At 48.2% G+C, this 16224-nt stretch overlaps 2 protein-coding genes across 5 annotated transcripts in view; one reads left to right on the plus strand and one right to left on the minus strand.

Moving 5' to 3' along the window:
* Window positions 1-433, minus strand: part of CHDH (choline dehydrogenase) — a 40112-nt gene extending 39679 nt beyond the window's left edge. For both annotated transcript variants that reach the window (XM_023249823.2, XM_045051525.1), the window contains exon 1: window positions 376-433. The gene's annotated coding sequence lies outside the window, so the exon portion shown is untranslated. The remainder of the gene's footprint in view (window positions 1-375) is intronic.
* IL17RB (interleukin 17 receptor B) lies at window positions 74-16187 on the plus strand. 3 transcript variants are annotated; one of them, XM_006928870.4, is made up of 11 exons: window positions 74-187; window positions 2923-2947; window positions 3691-3828; window positions 5698-5825; window positions 6278-6404; window positions 8293-8340; window positions 9715-9857; window positions 10236-10304; window positions 11340-11439; window positions 12829-12927; window positions 14083-16187. In XM_006928870.4, exons 3-11 carry the CDS (start codon window positions 3708-3710, stop codon window positions 14628-14630), a joined length of 1383 nt encoding a protein of 460 aa, XP_006928932.1. In that variant the 5' UTR covers window positions 74-187; window positions 2923-2947; window positions 3691-3707; the 3' UTR covers window positions 14631-16187. The 3 variants fall into 3 exon arrangements, with proteins under 3 accessions (XP_006928932.1, XP_006928931.1, XP_044907480.1); XM_006928869.4 differs by lacking the exon at window positions 74-187 and adding an exon at window positions 797-911; XM_045051545.1 differs by lacking the exon at window positions 74-187 and adding an exon at window positions 942-1248.
* Window positions 16188-16224: the final 37 nt, after the last annotated feature.

The raw sequence follows: 16224 nt of genomic DNA on the forward strand, positions 1-16224 counted from the left end.
TTAAGGCGACACGTGATTCTTGCGAACAGCGAAATCCTGACAGCGTCCAACGCTTCCGCCTTCGGACACCCAAGTGTTACTTTCAGACCTCGTTTTGTTTGGCAGTAAACACACCAGGTTTCCATTACTCTAACAACACACAACTTAGTTCCTCAGAAGTACTAGCTGCCGCGAAGAACTCAGCGAGGTTCGGCTGCCCGCGTCCCACCCTTTTGTCTCGGGGGGGGGGGAAGGAGCGCCGGTGCGGAAGGTCGGGCTCCTGCCTCGGCGTCCAGCCCGGGTCCTCCCGACTCACCCACTCCCGGCCCGAGGCCGCCCGGGGCTCCGGTCTGCGGCCAGGGCCGTGCGGGTCGGGGCGCGCCCCATGCTACTCACCCTCGGCAGCTGGGGCCCGGGGCGGGGCGGGGGGGGGGGGCTGCGGCGGAGCGGCGGCGGCGGCGTCAGGCCCCTCACCCCGCTACCCTGTAACTGGCGGCGCCGGCGCACCGCGCGCTCTCCGCGGCCTGGAGGGGAACGACGGGCGGGCGGTTCGGACCGGGTCTGCGGGCTGGCCCGAGCGCGCGTGTGCAATTCTGCACTTGGCTCACTGCTCACACGTGTGCACGGGGTCCGGAGCGCGCCGGGACCACCGGTGCTCTGCTCACCAGGCGCCCCGAGGCTCTGGGACGCGGCCCATTCCCGCGAGCCCCGGCAGGCGGGCCCAGGCGCTCCTACGTTGCCACCCAGAGAGGGGTCCGCCCTCGGCGCGGGCGGCGGGGCTGGGGCGGTGCTGCAGGAGGCGGGGCCCCGAGGGATGGCCCCGGGTGCCGTGATAAGAGTGCGGCCGGCCGGGGGCTGAAGGGGGTTCCGCGATGTCGCTAGCGCTGCTGAGTCTGGCCGCGCTGTGCTGGGGATTGGTGTCCACGGAGCCGGTAAGCCTCCGCCCGCGCCCCTTTCCCACGTTCCCTCCCTGGAGCCCCGACCCTGACGGCGTCCGACGCCCCATCTCATGCTTGTTCTCCGAGGGCCCCCTGGAAGGGGCACACATGCGCCCTCCGGGTCAGCCCGACACGCGGTCCTGGGCTTCAGACTCGAGTCAGGGGCGTCGGAATCAGAGGGCCCCGGGCTCAAATGCCAGCCGGTGTTCTGGATTCGGTCATTTATGCTCACTGAGGCTCGGTGTCTTCATCTGTAGAAGGAAGACTCACTTGGGTCTAGTGAGGAACAGCGACAGGGCTTGCAAGGCAGCAGCAAAGAGCCTGGCACATGGTAGGCACTCAATATTGTTAATTGGTACGCTTGCAATCGAGGTCTGCCCACTTTTGGGTACAAGAACTGCTTCTCGGGGCGCCTGGGTGGCTCAGGCACCCGAAGCATCCGGCTTCGGCTCAGGTCATGGTCTCGTGATTCGTGGGTTCGAGCCCCGTGTCCTGCCCTGTGATGCTAGCTCAGAGCCTGGAGCCTGCTTCAGATTCTGTCAGTCTGTCTGTCTGTCTGTCTGTCTCTCTCTCTCTCTCTCTCTCTGCCCCTCCCATACTTATAGAGAATATTCTCTCTCTCTTTCTCTCTCTCTCTCTCTCTCTCTCAAAAATAAATTAATAAACGTTAAAAAACAAAACAAAACAAACAAACAAAAAACCCCTGCTTCTCCATTACTGCTTGCCCTTTTTTGCCATGTTGATTGATGCTGTGCTAGGGTACCATGACCCGGAGCTAGTAATCTGTTGAACTCTGGCTGGTTTCCTTTTCTCCCCAGTGCCTCAAAGGATTGAGGGAATCTTTTGGGTCACTAGTGAAGAAAAATCTTATGAAACAGCATTTGAAACTATATCCCTGCTGTCTTAGCATAGAACGTAAAACATGGTGGTTACTTGTCCATGATTATGGAAAGATGAACCCCGATCATGTGCCCTGGTGCTTCCAGCTACTCTCCTTGTTGCTTTGCTTCTTCCTAAAATTGGTCTCACCAGCCCTTTGACAAGAACTCAGCTCCCACTATGGTGTCTTATTTGTTTAAAAAAATGTCTGATATTACTTGGAGTTCAGCTTTAAAAAGACAAAGATGAGGGACTAACAATTTCACCCAAACCCATATTACTCAAACCATCGAAAGTCTTACCTTCTGTCTTACAAGATGTTTGGAAATGTACAGGCTGAGAGGGATCAGACTCCAGAGCTGGTTGACTTTTATTGTATAGGGTCTTGTCACTGGAACTTGCTGCTGCCTGAAAGTTAAATATTTTAGATCCAGTATTTTCTTCCAAAACAAAAGTACTGATTATTTGTTTCTTAAAATGACATGAGCCATGAACCCTAAAGGATTTAGTACTGGCCTTTTTGGGCACTAATGATCAAGAGTTTTTAAAAACTCTTTTCAAAAGATAACATGATGAAATCACAACTGCTTTTTGATTTTCTGAATAGCTAGCTCAGGTGAGTCCTTTTCTATCAGAGGAGGAATATTTTAAAGACACTGGGACAGCACCTTGGATTGCGTTCATAACTTTCTTCCATTTATCTTCTTGGCACAGCTAGTCCTTAACCTGGAGAGAATCAATAGGTTCTCTGGATGGTCCTCAAAATCTACACTTGAACATTAGAGTGGGAAGGGGTCTTCATGATGGTCCAGATCACCCCTGCTTATAGCAGGGAAAGGGGGTGAGGCGCAGAGAAGAGTGGAGACCCAACTCTAGTTTTTAAGTGTGGCGATGAGCAGGCTTGAGGATCTAAGTATATTGATAGCTAATCTAAGGTCTATCGTAGCCTACGATGGGCCAGCTTAGTCTCCCCTAAACTGAAGTGGAACCAGCCCAACTTTTCTCTGAAAGTTTGCCACTCGTATATACATTTTAAGAAAAATATGGTGTTTTGTCTAATTTGGCAAATGAAGGCTTATGGTTTGCTGACATTCAACACAATACTTTGTTTCTTTCTCTCTTGCAGACCATTCAGTGTGGCTCTGAACCTGGTAGGTGTGCTAGGGAATGGGCATTTGGGGCTTTATACTGACAGAACAGTGGACTTTTAGAGGGCCCAAATCCAGACAGTGGGTCACTGGAGACCAGGGAGAGGGTGAAACATTGCTTTGTTAGCCAACGTGGATGAAGCCTCTACCCAGCAAGGCAGAGCTCCCAGTGTTTCAGATGGGCTGGCTTCCTGGCCAGTAAGAGGGGCACAGGCAGGGCCGGAATCCCCGTTCATGGTGGAAAGTGAAGCCTGCCGCTCTGGGAGATCAAGTGCTGTGATAAGGAGGTCACTTACAGTGGAGAACAGGAAGCAGCTGTCTTAGAAAAGGAGGAGTGTTTGAGATGGTAGCCTTTGAAGAATGAGTGGGCTCCCGCCCAAGAATTGTGGATGGAAAAAGGTGAGCTGGAGGAGGGTTGGGGCCACCAGTGATTAGGAAGTGGGAGTTGTGTGGGCCAGCTGGCTGGAGTCCAGGCTGATACATGAGGGACAAGCATGTCAAATTTGCTAAATACATCCTTAAGTGCACAGGCGCATGGGGTGGTCCCAAGTGCCCTGTGGGGTGGGGCCGGAAGGTTGCCAATCTCCTTGGCCATAAATCAGCCAGCACTAAGAGACGTGTGCTGCCTTAGCAGGAAGAAGAGATGAATAGGGAGTGAAGGATGGATCGGGGTGGGCCACTCAGAGGAGATGGCGTTGGGTAGGGCCAGGGAGGAGAGCCTCTTAGGCAGTTTTGCCTCTTCCCAGGACCGTCTCCAGAGTGGATGGTCCAACACACTCTGACCCCAGGAGACTTGAGGGACCTCCGAGTGGAACCTGTTAGAAGCAGAGTTGCAATGGACTATTCAATTTTGATGAATGTGAGCTGGGTACTCCGGGCAGATGGTAAGTCTGCATCAAGCAATAAAGTATCTACTAAAGCAGAAAAGTGCAGATTGTGTGACCCATTAATTCCACCGCTGGCGGGAACCACACAGAATACTGTAAATACATAAGTGCACCAAAAGCCACATACTGTGGTCCCCCCTTATCTGTGGTTTTACTTTCCATGGTTTCAGTTACTCACGGTCAACCAGAGGCTGCAAGCAGACGGTCCTCCTTCTGACGTATCTTCAGAAGGTCCATAGTAGCTTAATGCTATGTCAGCGCCAACCACATTCACCTCGCTTCACCTCATCACATAGAAGATGGACGAGCACAGCACAATATTTTCAGATAGAGATCACATTCACATAACTTTTATTACAGTCTGTTGTTATAATTGTTCTATTTTATTATCAACTATTGTTAATCTCTTGCTGTGCCTGATTTATAAATTAAACTTTATCATAGGTATATGTGTATAGGGAAAAAAATGTAGATAGGGTTCAGTACTCTCCACAGTTTTAGGCATCCACTGGGGGTCTTGGAATATATCCCCTGTGAGCAAGGGGGTGGGGTGCTGCTGTACTAGATTATTCTTGGTAGCATTATTCATAACAGCCAAAAAATGGAATGCATCAAATGCCTGACAGTAGAATTGGAATCACAGAACCAACCCGATGCAGCAATGAGTATGATGATCTGTCACTAAACACAGTATGGATGAATGAATCTCACAAACATAAGACACCAGATTCCAGAGTCCACATCCACATCTGAATGCAAAACTAAGTGGTTGGAAGCCACAGTAGTGGTTCTTCTTGGGTAGGGAGCAACTGACAGCACGAAGGGCATTCCTGGTGTGTTTCTCAGCCTGGGTACTGGCTACGTGAGCGTGACGACCCATCATGTGGTCTACTTACGATCTTTGTACTCTTTGGTTTGTTAGATCTTGTGGAAGAAAACAGAGTAAGTGCAGAGATGATTTCCCTCCCCCCCGCCCCAGCCCCCAACCACCACCAAGTTTAGGAAAAGTGCTGGCTCAGGTACATTTCTGTTTCCCAAATGGCACCATGAAAGTCCTGGCATTTCCTCCAAGGCAGCTTGCAAGTTCTTTCAATGAACCAATCCTGGGGGCCTAAAGCCCATGTCTCTGCTTTCCACCCGCTCAATTCAGTTCAATTCCATCAAGTCAGGAATTCAGGAGTGCCAGGCACAGAGAGGTGAGGCGGCCACAGTTCCCACCCAGTAGGGCTCTCAGAGGACGGGGGGAGGCAAGCAGAGGGGCACAGGCTCAGTGTCAGGGGGTCCCAGAAGGAGCTGTGCTCCATCTGAATGGGGTGGAGGCAGCGGGGAGCTGGCGAGGGTCCTCAGGGAGCACTGTAACTAGGTGGTGCAGTGAGGCAGTGGCCCTACACCGAGTACAGAGTGAGCATTTGCATTTGTTAGCTGTTATTACAGGAGAGCTTGGCCTTGAAGGAGTGGTCAGCCTTCCAGGCAGGGAATAGGGTGAGGGAGGGGCAGTCAGAACAGCCTGGTTTGATGGTGACACTCTGAGGGGCCTGTTCCTCTTAAAAGACACCCACGGTAGTGCAGAGCCAGAGTCCCCTTTGCAGGATCCTGTGAAATTGAGGGTTACCGGTGAGGAGGAAAGAGCTTGGGTTTTGGAGTTAAATCCATATCTGCCACTGGTGAGCTTTGTAAGCTTAGGCAGTGCTCCCTGAAATCCCCCAAGCCTCACTCACCCTATCTGTAAACAGAGGACAGCAAAGGTGCCTACCTTACAGGACTGTTGTGAATATGAACTGGGATAAGGCATGTAAACCCTCCAGCATCAAGCTGGCCGCATAGTAGGTGCTAAATAAACAGCTGCCTTCTTGCCTGTCTCTGCAGCCAGCATCCGCTTGTTGAAGGCCACCAAGATCTGCGTGACAGGCAAGAGTAACCTCCAGTCCTACAGCTGCGTGAGGTGCAATTACACAGAAGCCTTCCAGACTCAGACCAGACCCTCTGGCGGCAGAGTGAGCGCGCTGAGGCACTTCGGCTAATTGTCGTTAAAGCTCGCCCCTTTGCTTGGGGGGCAGACGTGACGTGCAGTACACACAGGCTGCTGAGCGGCCACAGCTTGGAGCCTAGAGTAGGATGCCTGGGTTCAAATCCTATTTTTGGCCACTTCTGGGCTGTGTGCCGTGGGCAAGTCAGCATCTCTGGGCCTCAGTTTCCCCATCCACAAAGTGAGGGGAGCTGAACTTAAATTATATCCTGGCTCTAAAAGTTTACACTTCTCTGATTCTGTGACTTACACTGGCAAATGGTGTGAGCTCTGTTCCCGTAGTAGACATCAGCTGGAGACAGAAGTTTCAGCAGTAGGTAGAGGAATGCAATTATAAATGGAAAGGGCAGCACACAAAGGCACTACATTTCTGCATTGCAGTGCTTTGGGAATTCAGGGGTTCTTTGCTTTGCCTTGCAGTGGACGTTTTCCTACGTAGGTTTTCCTGTGGAGCTGAACACAGTCTACTTCATTGGGGCCCACAATATCCCCAATGCAAATATAAATGAAGACAGCCCCTCCATGTCTGTGAATTTCACCTCACCAGGTAACTCCCTCACTCCTCCCTCTGTCATCCTCTGTCTTGCGGGGATGCTTGCTGTCTGGTGTGTGGTTTGGCACAGAGAGGCTGGGGTGCCTCGACAAGGCATTTGGCTTCGCCGAGTCTGGTTTCCTCGTGAGACACAGTAGTGACTATACCTCACTCACAGAGTGGGGGAGAGGAGGAAGTCAGATAAAAAGTAGGGAAAAGCCTGTTCCTGTGCGTCAGGCACCAGCTGAGCACCTGACGTGCATCCTGTCACCAAAGCTTCCAACAGCCCTGAGGTTGTTGGATAGATGAAGACATTGAGAGCTTAAGTGACTTGCCCTGGGTTACACACACAGGAAGAGTGAAGCTGACGTCCCAACCCTGGGCCTTCTTGATCAGTGACTTTAACCATCTGCCACTAATGCAGAATGTTGTGGGTACAATGTGGGCTCCAGTGTCGGCTGGCTTCCTCACTGGCTGTGGTGTTTGAGGAGTGGCTGGGTCTCTGAGGACACATGGACCCCAGTCGGCCCCCGGGGCTGTCAGTGAAATGCAGGTGGCACTGGGTTGAACGCTGGGTTATTTCCCCTATGCTACAGCACACAACCAGCCCTCCAGTATCACACCTTCAGGGTCACACACGGGGCTGCCGCGCGGATGAGACAGGATCGTGTGTCATGTGTAGAGGGGCCAGCGCGGTGCCCGGCTACAGTGGTTCCCATGCCACCCTCACCTGGGATGGGTCACCTGTTCTGTACTCCACTCCTGTCCTCTGCCTCTGGCAAAGTGTCCAAGCCAAATGGGGTAAATTTCTGATTCCTTGCTGTTCTTTGAGAGTGTGGTCCAGGGTGTTCTTTTTGCCCCACAACTTACTACATAGTAGTTTCCAGTTTTCTTGATGCGACCAAACCCCATTTTAAAAAACATAAATGTCTTATTTTGGAGTAATTTTAGCTTTACAGAAAAGTTGCAAAGATAATACAAAGAACTGTGTGGATGTCCGAAGGATCTCCATATAGCTCTCACTCAGTTTCCCCGATCATTCATTCACCTTTTATGTCACCGTGGTACGTTTATCAAAGCTAAGAAGCCAACATGGGTACATCCCTATTAACTAAACTCCAGACTTTATTTGGATGTCACCTGCTTTTCCATGAATGCCCTCTTTCTGTGCCAGTCCCATTTAGTCCTCATGTCCCTCGGTCTCCTCTGGTAACAGGTTTGAGTCTTGTCTTCCTTTGTTCTTCAGGACCTTGACAATCTAGGGTGCCGGCCAGGCATCCTGCAGAACGTCCCCTAGTCTGGGCTTGTCTGATATTTGTCTCCTGATTAGATTGGGGGTGTGAGTTTTTGGAGAGACAGTGCAGAGGTCGAGTGTCCTTGTCCTCGCTTCCTATCAGGGGCGGGTGACATACACACCACGTCACTGGTCATGTTCACCATCGTCACTTGGTTAAGTGGTACCTGCCAGGCATCTCCCTTGTAAATCTACTGATTTTCCATTTCTCTACTATGACTTTTTTAAAAAAGCAAATGACTAAATGTCCCCCTATTCTGGGGTAGGGGGGTGGGGTGGATTGAGTTCCACTTCCTGGAAGAGGCGGTATTTACATATATTATCAAACCTTTTCAAAGGTTCAAGTCTTCTCCCGGGGATCATAGATACTATTCTGATAAAGGTTGTATTTAAATTAGACTCTGGTTATCACTTCGTGGGTAGTCTTCTGTTTAACCACCAAATGCCAAATGTTAGCGTCCCATTTAAATTTGCTATCTTACCTCACATCTTGAGTATTCTGGCAGTTTGTTACAAGTGTGGTAAGCATGTGTGCATGTGTGCTTGCTGGCGAGGGAGTGAAGCAGAGATCCCTTTTTCTAACGTAAAAACTTCCATTCAAATCTCCAGGCTGCCTAGACCACATAATGAAATACCAAAAAAAGTGCATCAAGGCAGGTAAGTAAATACATGTTTGCTTTTGTCATTAGAGGAACCTGGAGCCAGCACAACCCAATCCATCTTCCATGAAGAAACTGAGGCCCAGAGCAGGGGAGTTCTGTGTCCAAGTTGCACAGAGAGGGCTGATCCCTGGCCAGCACTCCTGGCCAGCACTGTGCCGACTCAGTCAAGCAGCCTGTCCAGAGAAGGACCCATTCTGAGTAGGTTTAGGTAATGAGCCAACAGTCACAGAAAAACACCCGCTGTACAAACTGCACTTACAGTGGTGCTGATTGGAGGCCCTTCCTGACTGGAGGGGAATCTGTAAGTCCTTCCACTGACCTCTGGCCCTGGGGGCCCAATGAACCTTCCATTTGGATTAGCAAGCATTCGAGGTGGGAGTGTTAGCTAAAGTAATGACCTCAAAGCATATTCTCAACTTGTGTCTTCACTGGAGTTCACCTCTCACAGGCTAAACTATTAGAACCTGCCTCTACCCTTGGAGTTTTGAAATAAGTATCTTGAGGATAATCAGTCCTAAGTGTCCGATTTCCAAGGATTTTACAAGGGTGCTTGTAAATTTCTGGGTAATACAGTCTTATGATGCTAATGAGGCTAGTGGCACATGAGGGAACCAATCCCCATCTTTTAGGCACCCCCAACCCAGCGGGCATCCCTGTGCACCCCATCAGACCGAACTGCACACAGACTCCTTCGTGGAAGGCAGACTTGGAGCTTTATGCTTCCTTTCTTGCCTCCCACCAAAAGAGATCTGGACTGTGGAGGGCACAGTGGGTGTGGGGAGCTCTGAGGGCCTTCCATCAGTCCTAGACCCCCCCTCCAAAGACGGTTCTGAGCTAGGGCCTGACATGCTCTCCCCCGTGGGGAAAACACCACACACTCCCATCTCTTCTGTTCCTGGAAATTAACCTGGTACTGATTTGCAAGTCCCAAAAATCAAACAACTGACTTTGTCTCACTGAATAGGCCTGTCAGGGTATCCACTCGCTCTATAACCTTAAACATGTCTTCTGGCCTGGGGCTCCTCCTCCCCATCCTGGGAAGGAAAAAATGCTGACCTCAACCCTTAACTCAAAATGGATGTTGAGAATTGAAGGGAGTAGTAGAACCCCATCTGTGCCTCCAACACCACCCCCCGCCCCCAGCCCAGGGAAGCTATCTCAGCAAAGTGGTGATATGGGGCCCCTAAACTTTCTTGGGCAGCAGGTACTTTGCGATGCTGGGAGCAAGGACTAGTAAAAGGTACACTGTGCAGAGAGCCCTTGGATGCACGCATGCCAGAGAACTTAGATTTGTTTTGGCCAAGCCCTTTGGGAGACTTAAATGAGGGGCAGTTTGCAACACCGTCCGTGTGATTCTCTCTGGACTCAGGAAGTCTGTGGGATCCCAACGTCACTGCCTGTAAGAAGAACAAGACGGTGGTGGAAGTGAATTTTACAACCAGCCCCCTTGGAAACAAATACATGGCTCTCATCCAAAATCGCATTGTGATCGGGTTTTCTAACGTGCTGGAGGTACCTCTTCCCTTCATTTCCTAACATCACCCCCAGCCTTGCTCACCTTGCTGACGAGGAAAATGCAGGTCCCCTAGGATTCCCTGGACAGGCTCTCCATTGTAACGGCACAGGCGGGTGGGTCCCTGATCTAGGTGTGCGGGGCTGTTTTGACTCCTTTAACAAATGAACACAAGTCTCTGGGAACATCCCTGCAACTGTCCCTGGGAATCTAAAACCAACCAGAGGTAGACGTATCCGAAGTAGGAAATGAATGCTTATTCACGCAGAGTCTGAGGAGTTGAGTCAGTTTGGGAAGAGCAGTCTTTTCACTGGCAATCTTGGTTCTCACTCCCCTGGCTCATGATTCTCCATGCTGTCTCATTCAATCTGCCCCAGAACAAACCCCCAACGCGAACTTCTGTGGTGATCCCGGTGACTGGGGAGAGTGAAGGTGCTATGGTCCAGGTAAGGCTCACCGAGCCGTCCGCGAGGGCAGGGGCGCTGGGGGACTGGCTGCTGCTGCACAGGCCACCGGTCACGGGCGCTGATGAGCTCCCACCCCCGGTTCGCTTCTGCCGGCTGCCTGCACTAAGCAACAAGTGGGGAACCCTTGCCTCATTCGTTATGGAGGCAAAGGTGGAAGCAAACCTTCAGGCCATGATCCCTTTTGCTTTTATTAGTGGCTATTGACTTTCCGTTTTAGTCACAGAGCCTCAGAGAACTTCCGAGACAGGAGTACCATTTAATTTTCCCAAGTTTTGGTTTTAACTGCAAAATGAAGCAACAAAGGATTTAAAATCAGAAGGTTTGGGTTTCGAGCAGCGTATGAACTTTGAAGGGCAGCTGCCTGTCCTCTCGACGTGAGTCTAGCTAGCTGGAAAACAGGAAGCTGGCCCGGGCAGATGCTCTCAGGTCTCTTTCAGCTCCGAGTTTATGATGTGGGGACATGGAGGGTCATAGAGGGACACCGCCACACCCAAGGCATAAGGAGCTTTTGTTTTTCATTCCCTGGAACATAAAGGTAGCACTCAGGCACGCCAGAGGGAGCAGATACCTGTCTGCATATTGTGACTGCACCCCTTTTCCAGGGAACCAGACTTTCCTAGTCCCGGAGGATATATCTGTCAATAGGAGCTCTACTGCTCTGGGTTGTTTTTTTTTTTTAGATGAAATATTTGTATATGTATTAGGCTGTGACCTAACCCTTTTAGATAAGGAAGCCAACATGTTAGCAACATGTACAAAGTTTACATTCACAATTCAGGAGTCAGGTGTTTGGTCTCAGGTTGCTGGGTTGGATTTTAGGGCTTTGTTATGGAAGTGTGACCAAGGCAAAAAATGTGTTTTGTTTTTTTTTTCACCCTATTACAATGCTGGGGTGGGGGTGCAGTTCAAACCAGGAGAGAAAGGGTGGAGACATTTTGGTGGGAGTAGGCATTATGCTGAGCTTCTGCTCCGAAGCATGATGCGAGCTTCCCAAGCCTCTTGTTTTTCCCTCAGCTGACTCCGTATTTCCATACTTGTGGCAATGACTGCATCCGACGCAAAGGAACAGTTGTGCTTTGCCCACAGACTGGCATCTCCTTCCCACTGGATGGTCGTAAGTGCCCAGCCATTTGTGCAGGGTGATCAGAGAGGTGCAGGGTGATCAGAGAGGTTCAGGGCCTGAGAGGCCCAGCAGCACTACCCCATTCAATACGGGCCAGGGTGGGCATGCACCTGCAGGAGGGTGCAGGAGCCCCTGCTGTGTACACGGTGAGGGGCTGGGGTGCAGGGGAAGATGTCCACGCCACCGTGCCAGAGGCCCTGACAGCTGATCGGGAATGGAGGCTTCATTTGGGAATCCACCACAAGATCCTTTATGAAACAGGATGCACACAAGAAGGGGGAAAAATAAACAGCGCAGAATGGATGTTCATTGTGCTACAAGGACCTGCTGAAAAGTCAGTGGCGCTAAAGGACTGAGTCCATGAGGGAATGTGCATTTCACCGCACTGTGATTTTCTTACCAGCCTCAGTGGCCCGGCCTGTTCCTGTAATTTGATATGGTCACTCAGCCACAAATTAGCAATATTGGCCCCCAAAGACACACCTCACTGATGCCTGAGAGCAGCATATTTGGGGAAAATGTCCTTCTGGATTTAGAGATGGTAGTTCTCTCATTACAGACAGACAAATGTTCCCAGAACTAGCCCGGGCTGGAGTCAAAAGTTGCAAAGTGTTACTCTCAGAAACTCAGCCCAACAAACTGACAACCTAGGTGCCTAACAGTCCTGACTTCTGTGTGGGCACAGTGCCTATGGATTCCTGAGCTTACCTGACAGATATTCCTGTGGGAGGTGGTATTACCCACCGTGTTTGTCAGTCTAACAAAACAGCCTTGAAAAATGGCATCTGTGTGTCCCATGTATTAAGTAATCACACTGAGAATAACATCAATTCATCACAGAACAAAAAACCTGAATGCAAACTCTGGTTACCAGGGTGAAAATGCCTGCATGTAAGCGCAGTAAGAAGCCAAAATGATTTTGGCAGAACTTTCTTAACCTCCTGGGTCCCATATCCCTTTTGAGAATCTAACAAATGGCCTGGACACTCTACGGAAAAATGCACCAATCTGCAGACCCCCTAGAGATCTACTGACCCTTGGCGTTAATAGGAATCTAAACTTCGGGGCGCCTGGGTGGCTCAGTCGGTTAAGTGTCCGACTTCGGCTCAGGTCATGATCTCGCGGTTCATGAGTTCGAGCCCCGCGTCGGGCTCTGTGCTGACAGCTCGGAGCCTGGAGCCTGCTTCCGATTCTGTGTCTCCCTCTCTCTCTGACCCTTCCCCCATTCATGCTCTGTCTCTGTCTCAAAAATAAATAAATGTTAAAAAAAAAAAAAAGAAATCTAAACTTCTACAGAGTATAGAGTAAAAATCTTGTTTACAAATAGGAGATAAATTTGGCTTTGTTTTGCTGAAAGTAAATCAACTTTGTTTTCTCCAGGCAGAAGCATGATGGGTGGCTGGCAGCCTTTCCTCCTCCCAGCCCTGCTGGGGGCCACAGCATTGCTGGCGGCTGGGATCTACGTAATATGGAGGCATAGTAAGTGTTATGATTAGTTCTTTAAAGAAACCTGAATGAGGAAATAACAGTGAATTTTTTAAAAGATTCCTCCAGAAGCAGTTACATTTTGGCATCAAGGCAAGAGCACTGATGTAATGCCCTAGAACTCTCCAAAAATACTGATAATGATGACTTAGTCACAACCACCAAGGCAAAGCAGGGATGGGGACCTCTCGATCCGGTGACTACCACCGGTTTTATTTTTACCATTGGGGCACCTATAAGCACTACAATGGGCACAAGACAGCGAATAGCGGATTGCATTTTTGCCTGTAACAGGTACTCCAAGCTAGTTCCTACTTTTTAAAAATAATTGTCCCATAGCATAAGAACAATACTCACTTGAATTTGTGTACCTCAGGGTCCTTGCCAACTCTTTAAACATCAAGAACTTAAATACAGAAGTCAGAGTATTTTTACAGATACACGCGAGAAGGAAGCCCACTGCTTCTCCTTTTACCGTATGAGTCCTTTGTGATGTTGTGGACAGAACAAGATTAATCTCATAACCTAAGTAAGAAAGCCATGTGGAACCCTGACCTTGGGAATACTTCTATTCAGGGGATATGATCTGGCCTGTATTAGTTATAGTACTTTCATATGTGGTTTCTGTTCTGTAGCACGTACAGAATTCCAGTCAAGTTCCAGCTGAAATGGGGTACCAGTTAACCTAACACAACCACACAAAGACTACCATTTGCAGGCATCAGATGGATCAATTACTGAGTTGACTTAATTCAAAATGTGATGTGAAGGGCACAGGTCAGGTAGCCCTGTTTATATAGGACACTATGTAATACTGGTTAGAACCACCCACCTAAAACAAAGTACCTCCAACCTAAATAGTTTCTGTGACTTCATTTGAAAAGATATGGGTTAAGAAGACTGACGTAGTGATGGGGACTTGAAAATACATCATTTAGAGCATCTTTAAGGTTGTGTTGAGCATCAGTGTGTTTCAGGTGGTATGTTCAAAAGGAACATTGGGGGTATTTTCCTTGCTGGCAGTAACAACGTCCCTGGTGCTCAGCCAATATTCCCTCGCTGGGGTTCATTTACTAGTGGTGGTTCAGACTAGACTGACTGCCTGCTGTGTGCCATTCCTAGCTAACAAACGCTCTCTTCCCCCCACAGAAAGGATCAAGAAGGCCTCCTTCCCTACTGCCACCCTCCTGTCCCCCATTAAGGTTCTTGTGGTTTACCCATCTGAAATATGCTTCCATCACACAGTGTGTCACTTCACTGAATTTCTTCAAAACCACTGCAGAAGCGAGGTTATTCTTGAAGAGTGGCAGAAAAAGAAAATAGCGGAGATGGGTCCAGTGCAGTGGCTTACCACTCAGAAGAAAGCAGTGGATAAAATCATTTTCCTACTTTCCAATGACGTCAACACCATGTGTGATAGTACCTGTGACAAGAGTGAGGGCAGCCCCCATGAGAACTCCCAAGACCTGTTCCCCCTTGCCTTTAACCTGTTCTGCAGCGATCTGAGAAACCAGACTCCCCTTCGCAAATACATGGTGGTCTATTTTAGAGAGGCAGATACCAAAGATGAGTACAGTGCGCTCAGTGTCTGCCCCAAGTACCGCCTCATGAAGGACGCTCCTGCTTTCTGTACAGAACTTCTCCGTGTCGAGCAGCACATGTCAGCGGGAAAGAGGCTGACAGCCTGTTCCATGTAGGCCACCCAGAAGTGAGGGGCCCTGAAGCCTTCCTACTCCTCCACATTATAGGGGGAAAGCGTCTCAGGATTCTAAAGTTTCTGTATGGACTACGTGCAGGGAGGATTTTACATACACCTGCTTTATTTAGCAATAGGAATATAGGGAGGATTCATAACTAAATACATATGCCTTAGCTTAATCAAAACTTTCATGCCAATAAAACTGTTATAAATACTAACTACTGTAACATTAACTAAAGGACAGAAACTAAATTTATAATTATAAAGCTAAATCAAAATCAAGGAGAGTAATAATGCAAAATTATAACCATTTTGATAATGCAGTGATAAAGCATCTTCCAGCCAAACATCCAATCTTGAACAGTCCATGCACTGCACTGTAGGTAAAACTTTACTTCTGTAACCTTCTAAACTAATGAGTATCAAATTTAAGAAGGCTTCACTAATTCACTCAAGTAACTTCATAGGTGAAAAACCCTCTATTACATACAAAAACTATTTTAAAAAAACAGAATAGGGAATAACGAGCTGAACTCATCTCTGCTGGCCAGATAGCATAGCATACAGGTAACTGCTCATACTATTTGGCGCTTGTATAGGACCTCTCTGAACTAATTCATGACCTGTCTGATTCTCGTACAGGTGACTTTTAACATGGACACCAATATACATTACTTGCAGAACTCCTATCCACTTTTGCCCAAAGTTACCTATTAGAGGTCACGTCAAGAGTTCAGTTTCTTGGTTATTATGTTAACTTTTCATGTTCAAAACACAAATTGTTCCTGCTCTTTAGAAAGTTAGCCCTCTTGAAGTAGTCTTTTATAAATCAGTTATAATGGTTTAAATTACCATAGAGCTCCATGACATAGAAATGTATGATATTTTAAGTCTTCCAACTTCTTTCTCTAAAAGCATCTTTTTAATGCAGAGGTTACCAAGGGGCTATATATATTATTTATATTTATGTTATGCCCATTTTTCTAAGATTGCTGGTCTTTCACACATGCAATCCTGTATCTGCTCTAGAATGTGGCTCAGTTTCAGGTGGATGACTGTTAAAATATATTCGTGAAGTGTCAAAACTATCCTTAAAGGGCCATGCCACCCCTTCTAATACATGTCTTATGGATAAAATAAAAACCAAAACAAGGAAGCACAGAGTGAAAACTCACCATGTTCAGCTCCCCAAGCAGATACTTAGTAATGGCTGAGACAATATGTTTAATGTGGTTAAGCTCACTTGTCATGATCTGTTTTCATGGTGCTTAATAAAGTGCTGGTAAAAGAAGACGGACATGGCTTATGTCTAAACTTGGATCAGAAACCAACTTCCTCTGAATCAACATCTACCAGTTATAAGAATATGTTATTATTTAAAAAAAAGATTATGAACAAAACTAACATTTTGCTTTTGGAATTAGGTAGCCACTAATAAATTGTGTTGAAACAGCCCAGATACATAAATAAGATCAATATTGTATATTTTGTTAAAAAAAAATAAAAAATAAAGAACGCATAATTTTCAAATTGAAGGCACACATCTTCAATAGTACCAACATGTTAAAGTTGTTTTCTTATACTGGTGGGCT

This window comes from Felis catus, chromosome A2 (genome assembly GCF_018350175.1).
Source record: "Felis catus isolate Fca126 chromosome A2, F.catus_Fca126_mat1.0, whole genome shotgun sequence".
Classification (NCBI taxonomy): Eukaryota; Metazoa; Chordata; class Mammalia; order Carnivora; family Felidae; genus Felis; species Felis catus.

Bases quoted from the DNA above. Each gene is read 5' to 3' on its own strand.
- IL17RB (XM_006928869.4), top strand. From the start codon at position 852: ATGTCGCTAGCGCTGCTGAGTCTGGCCGCGCTGTGCTGGGGATTGGTG. The intron at 5,826-6,277 runs GTGAGCGCGCTG...TTTGCCTTGCAG, and splicing joins CCAGACCCTCTGGCGGCAGA to TGGACGTTTTCCTACGTAGG. The intron at 11,440-12,828 runs GTAAGTGCCCAG...TGTTTTCTCCAG, and splicing joins CTCCTTCCCACTGGATGGTC to GCAGAAGCATGATGGGTGGC.